This window comes from Peromyscus eremicus, chromosome 7, assembly GCF_949786415.1.
Source record: "Peromyscus eremicus chromosome 7, PerEre_H2_v1, whole genome shotgun sequence".
NCBI classification, from domain to species: domain Eukaryota; kingdom Metazoa; phylum Chordata; class Mammalia; order Rodentia; family Cricetidae; genus Peromyscus; species Peromyscus eremicus.
The window spans coordinates 101,560,882-101,576,031 of NC_081422.1; the positions used below are offsets into that span (position 1 = coordinate 101,560,882).

General features: G+C 52.0%; 1 protein-coding gene across 3 annotated transcripts; it reads left to right on the forward strand.

Annotated features, from left to right (window-relative positions):
* The first annotated feature begins 2,066 nt into the window (after positions 1-2,066).
* On the forward strand, positions 2,067-7,345 carry Cish (cytokine inducible SH2 containing protein). Of its 3 annotated transcripts, XM_059267104.1 has the most exons (4): positions 2,067-2,424; positions 4,694-4,820; positions 5,324-5,544; positions 5,773-7,345. In XM_059267104.1, exons 3-4 carry the CDS (start codon positions 5,403-5,405, stop codon positions 6,303-6,305), a joined length of 675 nt encoding a protein of 224 aa, XP_059123087.1. In that variant the 5' UTR covers positions 2,067-2,424; positions 4,694-4,820; positions 5,324-5,402; the 3' UTR covers positions 6,306-7,345. The 3 variants fall into 3 exon arrangements, with proteins under 3 accessions (XP_059123087.1, XP_059123085.1, XP_059123086.1); XM_059267102.1 differs by lacking the exon at positions 4,694-4,820; XM_059267103.1 differs by lacking the exon at positions 2,067-2,424 and having other exon boundaries at positions 3,805-4,820.
* Positions 7,346-15,150: the final 7,805 nt, after the last annotated feature.

A 15,150-nucleotide genomic window follows, 5' to 3' on the forward strand; every position in this document is an offset into this window, starting at 1 on the left:
CAGAACTTCCGAATCCCTGACCTCTGTAAGAGATGCTTTCAAGGGAACACAGGTGCTCTGATACAGACTAGAGTAAGGACAGAGAAGGATGCTGAGGAGTTTGAAGGTTACCTTGACCTAGAGGCGAAGTATATGGAAATGTAATAAGGCTTTAGTTGTAACCCACTACTTGCTAGCTGTAAGATCTAAGGTACAGTGTAATCTGTGTCTTAGTTTCCACACATAACACACGGCATTATCTATGGTTGTTGTGACTGCTAAATAAAACTGGAACTTGCTGAGTGTCTAGCACACGGTAGGTATTCAGTAGTCACAGTAAACTGGAAGGGACACGGTCTTGGGGTGCTTGAAATGTGGCATCGGAAGGTCCAAGTTCAAAATCACAGCTCTGGGGGCCAGAGAAATTGATCAGCAAATCAAGGTGCTTGCCACCAAGCCTGACAACCTTTGTTGAGCCCTGGGACTCACATGGTTATCCTCTGACTCCGCAGGAGTGCCATGGCACCTGCAAACACTTGAACACACACACACACACACACACACACACACACACACACACACTTTAAAAAAAGAAAATTACAGATCAGTTGCATGATACCTGGGAAATCCCTTATCTTCTTAGCAATGTGGCAGTAGTTCCTACAGAAGAGTTAGCAGCCACACAGGGATCCCATGCTTTCTAGATACTCCAGCTTTACCCCACCCATATTCCAAGAAACTGGCTTCTTACTCTATTCTGGGAGCTCTGATTGAGTTACACTGAAGCTTAACTTCCCCTTCGGGGCAGCTACAGAGAACTGGGTCCTTTGGAGTCATTTCTGATCTTCATTAAGTACTCTTTCCATTTCACAGAGTCTTATCTTCAGCTCTCTATCTTGGGTGGGGCACCCAGAGCCTTATCTGTGCTGAGGAAAGCCCAGATGCTATTATTCAAGGTCCTGTACACTGCCAGAAACCTGTCGGCCCTGCCAAAGATCTTGTAGCCACCCTTTCTGAGTGGAGTGGAGTGACATGTGTCAAGGGAAGAGACACACATACTGGACAGTGCTGGGTGTGGAAGTAGTGGATGCTACTGGCTCTCTAGATCCCATCTCCCCACATCCTGGACCAAGGTTTTGGAGGATGTTCTCTATAGACCCTACAGTCCTTCAATATGCTCCCTGGTAAACTGGACACGGTGGCTTAGCCTGTAATCCCACACGGGAAGCCTGTACTTGGAAGTTTGGGGATAGCCTGGTCTACAGGTCTACATACCGAGTTCCAGGATAGTCTGGATCCTTTTTTAATTCTCCCTGGTGAGTTACTGGGAATAAAACATAGCAAGTTCTCTGTTTTACAGGAGAGCAGTGTCACGGTTCTGTCCCCTACCTCTATGATCCTATCCCCAAACTATCTCCCTTTGTTTGAACTCAGTTTTCTCACAGCATTTGGTTGTACCTCACCAAGCCATAGACTGAGCTATCTGGGAGCTGATTGTCTCTGTTCATCTCCCGTTCCATGACTGGAGGTCCGCTCAGAGATCAGGATACAGATAGGATGAACTCATTTGATACAAAAGATTACATGTAGCCTGAATCCTTTCAGCTGTGGTGACCACAGCAGACCTACTTACTCATTTCCTCGGCCCCCTTATGCACCCCACGCCTCTCCCTAAGTCTATCTCCAAATCTCACAGCACACCACCTACCTCCTGGCAACTCCACACAGCGTCCTGCTGTAAACGAGACCCAATAGGGAGCCCTAATACAACGTCCGATAGGAGCGGCCAGCTAGGAGGACCGGCCCAGACCCTGCCCTCACCCTGTAGTTCTACGGGGAGATAAGCGCACCCATCCCCAAAGAAGCTGAGGAAAGGAAGACAATCTGGCCTGAATCGCACACTTTTTCCTTCTTCAGTTGCCCCTAAACTCAGTCTTCGCCCGAAGTCTCTAGGCCCCGCCTCACTCGGTCACGTCAGTCCAGGATTCACGCACTTCAATTGGCCCGTCCAGCGGCTCGGCTCCACCTTCAGCGCTGCGATTGGTCAACTCGAGGAGCTCCTGCCCAGTTTTCCTGGAAAGTTCTTGGAAATCTGTCAAAGGTGTTTCCTTTCGCAGTCCGAAGCCCCAGACGCCAGCGCCCCTGTTCCCCTCCCGGCCGCCGCAAAGCCTGCGGTTCTAGGAAGATGCGGCTTCCGGGAAGGGCTGGGACGCAGCGGACAAAAGATTAGGAGGCGCCTGGCCCCGCCCCGCCCCGCCGGTCCGGCCCCCTCGTCCTTCCAGGCTGCTAGCTCCACAGCCTTTCAGTCCCTGCTCGCCGGCCGTGAGCCCCGGGACCTTGACCTTCGGGCCCTCGACACCCACTGGCTCCCTTCTGCTTCCGTCCCGCCGAGCCCCGACTCTCGAGCCGCCGTGGCCTCTAGGACATGGTCCTTTGCGTACAGGGGTAAGCGCAGCTCTCTCCCTGCCCATGCTCCACGCGGGAAGCACGGGAGATCACAGGCCTCCAGCTAGTTGCGGGATTTGGGAGGGCTTGACCGGTTGGAGGTGATGGAGTGCTAGAGGACCTTGAGTGGTGTGCCTAGGATACCCCCCCCCCCCCCGACACACACACACACATACACAGTTAAACCGGGCTGGTGAGCGGTGGGAGGAGCCCCCATTCCTGAGATCTCACTGGCAACAACTTTAAGAGGTCCCCCAGGATGGAGCTCACCAGTCTAGACTTTTTTGAGCCCAGAGCTTACCACGCCTTCCGGCTTCCTAGCTGCCAGTGACCAGCCCCTGGACTCCTCTCTGTTCAGGTGTCCATTCCTCCGTCCTAGGTCAGCGGTTAGGCCATCCCTGAGGTCCTTGACTCTCCCAAGACTGGCACCTGATAACCAGCACCCTTAGGAGCATTCCCACACCTCTTTTAAGCCCAGATTGAGGTCTCAGTGCGACAAAAACGTTAGCCTGCTTTCTCCAAGGTTGGAGATGGACATGGAAATATGGGGCTGTAGGTGGACTGGGGCTTTGATAAGACAAAGTCTTGGCCTCCGCTGAGTGGTTTTGGCACACCTGTTCACTCTGTTTCAGTGTCCCCTTAAGTCATTGATCAGTCAGGAATTAAGAAAATGCTAAGAAGAGAGGAAATGTGTATACGTGGGTATTACAAATCCAGGGAGAGCTGGGTGGTGCGGTAGCAGTTGTTATAACTGACATGCATATGGTGCTAAGTGAGGAAGAATGGAAGGTAAGGCCAGGCAGAAGTGCTCTTGCTCTAAGCTGTCCTGGGTCCCAGGACAAGGACATGGAAGTGCTGGGCAGACTGTTAATTCCTTGGTAGTCCCTACCATGTTCCTTCAGTCTTTGAATTTTGGACTCCTCAGCAGACCCACACACTGCCTTCTTTCTTGGGTGGCCCCCTCCTCCATTCTGGGCTCCCACAGCCTCTTTGACTCTGCCTTAACTGAAAGCCCCTGGGAACCTCGGGGCCAGCGTTGGGCATTAGGGACACAAGCTCTTGAACAGATGCGCATGTATCCCACCTCCCTGGGCTTGGTTCATCTCACTGGCTTGTATCGTCAGGCAGGACTTAATGGCTAGATTCCAAGACATGCACACACAGGTTCTTGGAACACACCAGCCCTCACCCCCACCACAATGACACAGTGGTAGACACACCCCTGCCTAGATATATAGTCTCTCCCCAGCAACCTGAGGGGATTAACATAGCCATTCTACACCTAGACGCCATACCAGCCCCAGAGGTGCTTACTACACATGCATGTGGGACCTGCGCAAGAGGCCTCACTAAGCTGTCTGGTCGTGCTTACAACTGAGGCTGTGGAATGACTGGCTAGCTGCCCACATCCTCTCAAAAGGTACTTGGAACAGGCTATGAGCCCCAGCAGGCAGGTCACCTCAAAATTCTACTCACTAAGTGGGATTCCAGAGCTCTCACGGCTCAGTCACATTGATTAAGTGTGGAAAAACACTTGGCAGGAAGAGCCAGCCACCCCTTCTGATGAGTGGTCACAGGACCGTGACCTTCTAAACACCACTTACACTGTCAGGTCTGGCTTCTGTCCCTGCTGACTGCCACCAGCTCCTAACCACACCTTGTTGTTTACAAGCAATACCTGATACAGGGTCGCCTTCCCCAGCATGTGTGGGTAGAGCCTAGGGTTTCATTATCTTGAGGTCCTAAGATCCAACAGGGACCTAGACACAGAACTGAGGCCCGGAGACATATTTTATTAGAAATAGAGAGCTCCAACTATTCCTTCCTCAGGACGCAGAGCCCCTGGGACACCACCTGGGTGGGCTTCCCCTAGGATTTCAGCCATCTCGGTTCCCCTAACCAAAGCTCTCTAATATTGCCAAACCCCTCAGGGCAAGTAGGCCCTCATCTGGAAGGAAGAAAAACAGCAACCCAGAGAGAGGTAAACTGTACACACTCGACAGGGTGGAGTCTGGAATGTGGGTTGAGTGTTCCGTCCTTTGGTGGGAGCTCATATTTTATGAGAGATGAGAGTCACCAATGCCTTTAGAGGCCACTGCCTCCCCTCAGCTGAGAGGAGCAGAGCCCAGGCTGGGAATCCAGCTGCTTATGGGTAGGAGCTTGTTTAAGTCGTGAAGTCCTAGCCGGTGTGGACAGAGGTACCCCCAACAGATACCTCCATTGACAGGAAGCTACCATGTAACCTTAGGTTTTCTCCTGTAATCTTGAGGTCTCCCTGAGGATCCCACCCGAGTTCATCCTGTGATTCTACCAGATACAGTGGCATTTGACAGGCTACCTCAATCAGAGTACAGCTGGGAGATAGCTTTTGCATTGACAGGTCCCCCATTCTTGTGGTAAGCATGCTGGAAGTGCTCATGGGGAAATGGCCTATGATTTTGGTGATACAAGATGAGAGTTAACTTGTATAGAGTAAATGCAGGAGAGTAGAAAAGAATCTTTTGAGAATGGGTTCTATGAAACTGGGGGTATGGGTATATATAGCTCAGTGGTAGAACACTTGCTTAGCATGTGTGAGCCTCTGAGGTCAGTTCCCAGCACTCCAAAAAACAAGAAAGAAAGATCTGTATATATGAGCTAGGTGTGGTGGCTTACACCTTTAATGCCAGCATTTGGGAGAGAGAAGCAGGTGGATCTCTGTGAATGTGAGGCCAGCCTGGTCTACATAACTAGTTCCAGGCCAGCCAGGGCTACATAGTAAGGCCCTGGTTTTTTGTTTGTTTGTTTGTTTGTTTTTGTTTTTGTTTTTTTAAATTGGTATGTTTGGGGGAAGAAATCAAAGGATTTTTCTGAAAATGAAGATCATATGAGAGCTCTGTTGCCTATCTGCCCACTTTAGATCTTGTCCTCTGCTGGCTGTGGAGCAAACCGGGCAGCGGCCTCTGTGGGCCCAGTCTCTGGAGCTGCCTGAGCCAACCATGCAGCCCTTGCCCACTGGGGCACTCCCAGAGGAGGTGGCAGAGGAGACCCCTGTCCAGTCAGAGAGCGAACCAAAGGTGCTGGACCCTGAGGAGGACCTGCTGTGCATAGCCAAGACTTTCTCCTACCTTCGGGAATCTGGTGAGTCTCAGGAGAGACAGACCTTGTCCTGAGAGGTCTGTGGAGGAACTAAGCTCTTTGGATTTTGAATTGGATTTGGGAAGCCTGGTCCTGCCCCTAAGTCTGATGGTAGAGATGCATCCCTCTCCAGGGAAATGTGAAGGGGCTCTCCATCTTGAGAGCCCTGAGTTGGTGCCTTAGGTAATTTCCATTCTGATCCGTCCCTTGGCCTCTTCTCTACTTGTCTAGGATGGTACTGGGGTTCCATTACAGCCAGTGAGGCCCGGCAACACCTACAGAAGATGCCAGAGGGCACATTCCTAGTACGAGATAGCACCCACCCCAGCTACCTGTTCACGCTGTCCGTCAAAACCACCCGTGGCCCCACCAATGTACGCATTGAGTATGCCGATTCCAGCTTCCGACTGGACTCCAACTGCTTGTCCAGACCTCGAATCCTGGCCTTCCCAGATGTGGTCAGCCTTGTGCAGCACTATGTGGCCTCCTGTGCCGCTGACACCCGGAGTGACAGCCCAGATCCTGTTCCCACCGCAGCCCTGCCTGTGCCTAAGCACGAGGCACCTGGTGACTCAGCCCTGCCTCTCCCCATGGCGACTGCCGTGCATCTGAAACTGGTGCAGCCCTTTGTGCGCAGGAGCAGTGCCCGCAGCTTACAACATCTGTGTCGCCTTGTCATCAACCGTCTGGTGGCTGACGTGGACTGCCTACCGCTGCCCCGGCGCATGGCCGACTACCTCCGACAGTACCCCTTCCAACTGTGACGGGGCCGGACACCCTGCCCTGCCTCACATAATTATATCCTGGAGCGGACACAGGCCCCAGCTGGACCTGGCTTCCTGCTGTCCCTCTCCAGTCATCCTGGTGCCTGTATACATACAGAAGGTGCCAGCAAGAACAAGGCAGGTGGAAGAGGGATTGTCACACAACTCCGAGGTCAATGCCTCCAGGTCCCACATGGCTCTTTGTGGTGAAGCTACGTGGCAGAGAAGAGACAGACAGGCAGGACCTTGTCTCACCCTGGAGGCTGGACCCAGGCCTCCATTCACTGGTGTGCCCTAGCCACCCGAACTCTATATTTCCTCCCAGCCCTGGTTTCTCAGTCTGCTGGGTAGGGCAGGCCCCCTGCCCAACTATAGAGCAGCCAGCCTGTTTCTGGGAGAGTATCAGGCAGAGGCACTGAGGTTGATAGTGCCATCCCTTTGGGAGGAAGCAGGCCAGCCTGGGGGGCTACACAGTTATACAGTATTTATTTATTTATTCTCCTTGTGGGGGTTGGGGGTGGGTTAATGGCATGAGCCACCCCATTTCTCTGCCCTAAGGCCTGGGTGGTCCAAAGATCCCCAGCTCTGGTTCTTCCCTGTGGAGACCCCCATCCCCAGATGTATTGTTGGGCCCAAAGCCGTCCTGAATGTCCTGGCCCTGACCACCTGCATATGGATGTGCCCACTCTCTTTTCTCCCTAGCCTCTTTTGGGAGGCTGGGTAACCAGACAGACGGGAGCCAGAAACACAGAGCTCACACTCGTCTCCTCACATGGCTTCCTTCACAGAGCTGGCTTCTCTGTGGTGCGGTCCCTGCAGAGGGGCATGTGCTGGGTCAGGAAGGGGATGCTGGCTCAAGGGCTGCTCTGGCAGCTCTTTTGTGTCTGCTTCCTGACCAGGAAGTCGCCTGCATGTGAGAGAGCGAGAAATACATACCTAACGAGACTTTATAAAACCATTATTATAACACAAAGACCAGCTTGGTAGTTTTTCTTCCACTGACTTTTCTGTAGTGATAATAAAATTATGCCTTCCATTTATGAAGCCTTCTGTGGGCATCTGGAGTTGCGGATAGTCTGTCTCCCTTTCGTCCTGTTGTGATCCAGTTTCACATCTGGAAAAGCAGAAGCTCAGAACCTTACATGGCTGAGCAGTCTCTGCCAGGGGCCTGAGGGGTGAAGGTAACAGAGAGCTGCCTTTCTTGTCACCTCCCCCCTGTTCCCCTTGGGAAATGAGAGACAGGAGGTGAAGGTCTATTGCATGCCTTCCGGTGTGCTCTCCACTGCACCGCTGGGTATGTGGGAAGTGGGGAGCAGAGGGACTCCAAGCCCAAGAGGTGTATGTAGAGGAAGTAGCCGTTCAAAGTGCAAGTGGGGGGGGGGATTTAGCTCAGTGGTAGAGCACTTGCCTAGCAAGTGCAAGGCCCTGGGTTCGATCCTCAGCTCCAGAAAAAACGAAAGTGCAAGTGGGCACAGAGGGAGGGTAGTATGAGAAGAAGGGGCCACAGCACTCAGGACAGACCTGGCAAGGAGGACGGACAGTGGAAACAAAAGCATGTGAGAATGATGAGGATCCCTGACATGAGGTCTGAGAGGGCTCTTCCCGGGCACTGAGGTAGATCAGCTGAGTCAGAGATAGTGACCAATGAGCTGGTAGGGTCTGGTCTCGGGGAGGAGTGTCAAAATTCTTGCTGTCCAGGGTTAATGGTCTGACTTGGGGATATTTAGACTGCTGGGATCCTGCTATGGCCTGATCTTTTCTCCCACCGTGTGTGAGGGCCTCACAGGAAGGCTCCTCTAAGCTGTGCTCATAGCCTTCTAAGCCTTATGGAAACAATTTGGGATATGGTCTTAGTCCTGAGACCATTAGAAGACGCAAATTACAGGAGGCCAGTAATGGTGGATCGTGAGCAGGAAGCTGTAAGAAGCGGCATCTTGATACAGAAGAGGCTAAAAAAAAAATAAACAACCAGAATCGGGGAGGCCCAGGACTGAGGACAAGGCGACAGTAATGACAAAGAAGAGGAATGACATCGTGCAGGCTGGGAAGATGGCTCAGGGGTCAAGAGGGTTTGCTACTCTTTAGAGGACCAGAGTTTCCAGTTCCAGTGGAAGTGATGTCGTCTTCTGGCCTCTGTGCACCTACACACACCAGAAACACACACAGAAAAATCCTTTTTTTTTTTCCTCTTTTTTTTTTTTTTTTTTAAGGAATGACATTGGGTTAGAGTTAAAAAGAGGTAGATGAAGGAGGGGTGATATTTTTAAAAGCCGGAAGTAGTGTCCACGCCCACTTGGTCTGACACCTTCTCCATTGCTGGTGGCAGCTGGTAAAACTTTTGCTGACAGTGGGAGCCAACAGTGCACCTCTTCCCGGCGTTACCATGGCCCTGGTAGTGCCTTTTCTTCAACTTTGATCTCAGCCTCTTTGTGGTTCCCAAAATGTGTGAGGTAATCCCTCTTGCCCTCCACCCCCCAGATCTGAGTCATATAGTGGGAAAGTAGTGGGCACACAGGGGCCAGAGGCAGGCTTTCCACATCTGGTGCCTCAACCTGGACAGTCAGCTGCTGTAAGAAAAGGAAGCCGAGAAAACCTCGTTCTTCACACGAGCGACTGTCTAAGAATGCCTGCCAGGTGCAAGTCTGCATGAGGACTCTGTACCGCACGGGAGTGGGGTCCAAATACTACCCTGTATTCAAATGCCAGGAGCAGGGGCTGGCTCAGGCCGCTCAGAGAGTTGAGCACAGAGCAGCGCTCATCCACCTGCGCTCGCCCCACGCGGCTCTGTGAGGTGGAGATCGGCAGCTGGGTGGTAGCTTGGACAGCTGTTCTCTCCACCCATCTCCACCTACTGAGAGCGCTGGAGTGGTCCTGGCAATGTGCCATCCCCAGCTCCCCTCAAACCAGAGTCTAGCCCTTTCCTGACAAGGGGCTGCCAGCTACTGACATTTCAGTCTGTATATGAGAGGAATACCAATGCCTGCCTAGGGCCAGGGACAGCAGAAAACATGTCATTGGACCCCAGATCCAAGTTAGAGACCCAAGCCTAACAGAAAGGGAAAAGCAGCTGGCCAGTGCGACCACCCTGGATGGTCCTGGGCTACTGAAAGGACAACCCTGCTGGCACTAGCTGGAGAGGAAGGGTAAGCCACGAGGTGGGCATGCTGGACCCTGCGTAATGCCCAAGGAGTAATTAATGTCACCCTTCACTGACTGAGTCCCTTCATGTGTGCTCTTTGGCCACTAACTGAGTCAGACTCCATCAAGGCCCTGGGGACACAGCAGGGAACGAGACAGACATGGCCTCCATCCTCATGGAGCTTGTGGGTAGTGCAAGAGAGGTTGTAAAATGTGAACAAAGGGGCAGGTTCTGAGTGGGGAGAAAGAATGGCCTTGGTGCGGGTCACCCTGCAGCAAAGAGGGTTCGAGAAGGTGCTGAGAGGGTGGCAGTGAACCTGGCTACCAGAGAAAAGTGCAGGGGTAGGTCCTGTGGGTAACGTGGGGAGGGGCTGCCCCCCAAAACTGGGGACAACCAGTACAATGGCGCTAAGACAGAAACCAACCTAGAATCCAGGATGAGTGGGGAGGGCAGCTGAATTGATCCTAGAGCACCCGGAGTCTAGAAGGCTGTATTGAGCTCTGATGCTCATTTCTAAAGTACTCTAGGTGGGCGGCTCCATGACGACGTCAAAGCAGGTGGCCCGTGAGAAGACTCACAGGTACCGAACTTAGAGGGGTGGGGTGCCACCGGAAACCGGAGGAGGCAAAGGTGGCAATTTGGGGCGTGGCTCCAGCCCTGCACACTAACAGAGGTTGTCTCTGTTTTCAGTTGAAGGGGTATGGCTTAGAGCAGCAGTTATCTACCTGTGAGTCATGACCCTTTCACAGGGGTCTCCTAAGACCTTCAGAAAACACAGATATTTACAGTATGATTCATAACAGTAGCAAAATTACAGTTATGACATAGCAATGAAAATAATTCTATGGTTGGGGGTCAGCACAACATGAGGAACTGTATTAAAGGGTCACACCATAAGAAGGTTGAGAACCACTGGCTTAGAGAGAGGTAATGGCTAGCTCAGGATCATAAGCCTTGCCTCCAGACCTTATTCATGTAACCACTACTCTACCCTGTCTCTGAAGACTCACCTGCCAAAGCCTTAGACTCCCAAGGTTCAAAAGCCCGACAGAAGAGTAGAGAGGTTCAGCAGGGCGTGGCATGGGGGCGTAGCTGGGGCCTGGAAGATTCTGCCCAGCCACAGGAGGATGGGTTTGGAAAGCGGTCCTATGTGGTGTTGCTCTCTGGACTCAGGCCTCTGGAATGGTTGGAGGGGGCAGGTAGTACGAAGCCACCCAGGTATTTCTTGTCAGCAGGACTAACTGGCTAGACCTTGCTGAGATGTTTTAGTCAAGATTACTGAGTCACCTAGCATTCCCTTGGTCCCAAGGGCCCCTGAACCTAAGCCCAGCATTTAATTTGCTGCCTGAGCAGAGCCTGCTAGACCAAGGCTGAATGTGTCTGAATGAAGCTGAAGCCATGACGGGCTGTCTTAACTCTCCGATGGCAACCCTCTTGCCGCCACTGTCCTCCTTTAGAAAGGGAGCCTGGGCAGGGCAGAGCAACCCTTTCACACCAACCTGTTAGACCAGTTTTAATCTAGAGCAGGCTTGCACTTGGCCTCCCCACCCCTCTCTGGCTCAGTGGGCAGCACAGCCAGCCAACTAGAGGGCATGAGTGGTCACTGTAGGGCAGCAGGATCAGGGATCCGCGTCTGGGACACAAGCTAGAGGAGGTCCCTGGAGGGTTAACTCTGGCCAGACTGCAGACCAGAGGGTGAGTAGAGAGTGTCTGGGCCTGGCTTTGGGGGCAAGCCAAGTCCATGGAAGCAGATACCCATCTATGAGCGGGAGACGCAGCTGGCTGAGTGCGGAAGGAGGCCATAAGCTGTCTGCTCAGTGGAAAGACAGTGGTTTCCATGACCCAAGCCTGGTCGAAGCAGGCAGAGTCCAGGGTACAGCAGGTAGCCTTTGAAGGCTTGGAAAACTTGGTGCTACTACAACTCCTCCAGGCAGCCCTCTGGGACTGTTCCACCCACACAGGAACTTACTGTCCCCAGAGATATCCCGATGGTGTGGTTGAAGGGGGCATGACATCTAGCAAATTCTTTCCAGGGGCAGAACCCTGCTTTGGGGACTTTCCCCAGCCCTAGAACCAATAAACCAGACCAGATTTTTCCTGTCACCAGACATGGGCTCCCTTTCTTCTAGAGTTCAGTCCCAGCCTGTATGAGGCCAAGGCTATGTTGTAAGTGCCTCTCAGCTCTCAGCCTCCTCCCAAGAAGCATTTTACCCTCCCCACTAAGCACATCAATTTGTGTGTGTGTGTGTGTGTGTGTGTGTGTGTGTGCATGTGTATGTGCTTGTGTGTGTGCGTATGTATGTGCGTGCGTGCATGCGTGTGTGTGCGCGCGCGCACGCGAGCGTGCGTGGGCTTGCATGTGTGCTGACCTTTCCCCTTGGCCAACATTCCTTTGTTTTCTTCAGCTCCTTCCAGAGGACAGTTTGGTAGGAGGAGCCATAGAAGAGAGAGTCCTTAGGTAAACATTTCCTCAAAGCTCAGAGACATGAAGGCCTATCCAGAAGGAGATAGTTCCCGTGGTAGCCTGAAAAGGTGGAGGGGCCACAGGAAGAGACCTCCTGGGAAGGTGTACTGTTAGCCCTGGCACTTGGGTGCCTGTGCTTCTGGGATCTTGCCATCACCAGTCTGGCATCGACAGGATAGGCGCAGCATTAACAGGCAAAGCTGGGCGACTCTGAGCAGGCTGTTTTTATCTTCCTGAGACACACATTCTCATCACAGGCCAAGATTCTGGGTTTACTGTCTGCGGGATCCATTTGCTCTGTGTCCTACCCGAAAGGCACCCAGGCTGGGTCTGCATAGCCCTGTACCTTTTCACTTGGAGTCAGCCAGTCAGTATCAGGGTTGGGAGGTGTGGGTTTGGGGCACGCCAGCACCCCCTTTCCAGCAACTTGACCATCCCCAGTTTCTCTCCTGGGTCTCAGCAGTTTACCTGTGGGTGCTTTTGGAGGGCAGAGAAGGCACAGTGTAGGCAGCTCCACCCCCACCCTGGGTGAGGTGTTTTCGCCAGAACCATAGCAGCTGTGGCTAGAGGCCTCTTCCCAGGAAGAGCAGAGTGCTCTTCCAAGAACTCCGAGGAGGGCGGGCAGGAGGGTGCGCGGGGGAGTTAATTTTAAACCAAAGAGCTTTCCACGCTTCTCAGGAACTGGTTGCTCAATGTGCTCGGGCAGGTCCCAGGCGAGTGGGCAGGCCCGGTGCCAGCTCAGAGGTGGAGTGGGTGGAAGATACCCAGAGGAGAGGCCCAGCTGACCTTGAGAGAAATTGGACTCTGTCTTTGCCCACCCATCATGGCCTGTCTCTCCCTGACCCTAGTCACACCCACCCCACTTGCTGGGGGACTTGGAGGGGTGACTTACTCAGTTCTAAGCAGGCAAAGCAACATTATAAAAAGATTCAGAGTGAAGGTGTCACGTTCTTTCAAGGCCCCAGAATTCCTGCTCCCATCCCCTTCACTATTGAGAACTTGCCATACTGTCCCCTGGCCTGTACCTCTGGGTGTTTTCTGACGATGGTCTCCTCTGAGGCCAGGAGAAGGCCTGGGCCAGTTCTCTGTGGCCTAGAATTCTGGGGACCCAGGCTAATGGGATGGGGAGTGGGGTGTGGGAAGCTAGTGGAAATGATGGGCTCAGGGAATCATTTTCCTTTTGTGAGGGAGAACTCATAGTCCTGCTCATATGGCTGATCAGGAAGGAGATAGGGCATTTCACTTCACTGACCTCCTATGCCTAACCTCAGTGTGTTTATCCCCCTTGCCTGACAGTCTAGGACCACCTCCTAACGTCTAGTTCATGAAGGACCTTCTCTGTAGAGAAGTCATCTCTTCCCGTTCTCCACCTCCAACTCTCCCCGCCTGGAGACTCTAGAAACCCAAGTAGGCTCTAAGAAAGAATGCCAGGCAAATGCTGCCGGAAGCTGCAGTTCTTGGAACCAGCAATGCAGAGACAGGGGACATTTCTTGGAACCTGATGGCCATTCAAGGGAAAGGCTCAGAGGACGTCCAGTGACCTGGGGAAGGGACAGAGTGTCAAAGCCTCAGCTTAGGTCCCCACCTCCAGGAAGCCCTCCTTGACTGGAGTTATTTCCTTCAACCCCATCATCATACTAAGGGCTCTCCCAGGGAGGGCCCAGGTCTGGTGTGGCCTCTAGGGTTATCAAGTGTCCAATCTGGGGCAGAGTGAACAACTAGAAACAGCTGTGGACAGCACCAAAGGGGGGCATGTGCACAGGGAAAGGGGGTGTTAGACATGAGTGCACTACCAGGTCAGAGGAAAGAGGGGTGTAAGAGAAAGTGGGAATTCAGAGCAAGATCAACAATGCCTTGCTGAGAGGACTTCCTGTTGAACAGGAAACCTCCAGGTGAGCGTTATCCCTGGTTTCAGATCCCTGCACCGTAGAACAGGGCCAGCTTCAGTGTCAAGCCATCCAGGGTTCTCCTGGCCTCCCTCGGCTGTGCAGCCTTGAGAAAACCTGCCTTCTGGCGCCTCGGTTTTGGGTTGTGAGCAGGGAACTGCCAGTCCACTCACATCTGCACACTCGCCTGAGCACCAGCCTGTAACCTACCCATCCATGTTTCCGAGAAAACCATCCCTCCCCATCAAAGGCTGGTCCTGGGACCGAAGGCCAGGGCAGTGGCTGGGGCAGCTATGAGGTGGTCTCTAAGAAAGAGACCCCGAAACCCCTGTAAAAAGGCAGTGCAGGTGACCCAGACCCCGTTCCCCACTGTGTCCTCACCTCGAAGCCACCAATCATCCGGGGCTCCCACTGCAGCTGACAAGAAGTGGGAGTGAAAAAAAAAACAACTGCGACCACACCTCCCTCCTTCCCTCTGGAGCACAGGCCCTGATGCATGCTGTGCTCTGGGCAAAGGGACAAGCGGAAGTCCTAATATATGAATCTAAATATTGAAAAACCATAAACTACAAGCTACTAATAAAATATATGCTAGCCTCTTACTTAACAAACATGCTTTCATAGCAATAAAAGGATCTACCAATGGACAGCTTTTATAAGTCTGAAACTCAGGAGATAGCAAGGATTTTTGAACATCATGGCAATTATTCGTTCTCTGATGGGTCTGAGGTTTAAGTAAGAAAACAGAGATATACTTAACTCATAATGCATTCTCCATTTATCCTGTAGTGCTGGGTGTTCTTGTATTTATTCTAGAAAAGATGTTTTACAAGATCAATTATAAGATTTGCATGTAACTACTGTTTTTTGACAGTAATGGTTTACAAGGTTAAAATAACATAGTATACTGGGCAGTGGTGGTGCACACCTTTAATCCTAGCACTCAGGAGGCAAAGGCAGGTGGATCCCTGGAGGCCAGCCTGGTCTACAGGAAGAGTTCCAGGACAGCCAAGGCTACACAGAGAAACCCTGTCTTGAAAAACAAAACAACACCCCTCACAAAAAAAAAAAGCCAAAAAAAAAGAACAAAATCCAAACAAAATAAAACCATAGTATAACCAAATGATATAAAAATGTTAGGTTAAATGAAAAATACCAAAATTGAAAGTATTTTAAACATAGGATCAATATTTATTTATTTATTTATTTATTTATTTATTTATTTATTTATTTATTTATTTATTTATTCAGACAGGGCCTTAAACTTCTAATTCTCCTGCCCCCATCTCCCACGTGCTGGGATTATAGGCATGTGCCACCATGCATGGTTTTATACCGTGCTGAGAACCAAACAGG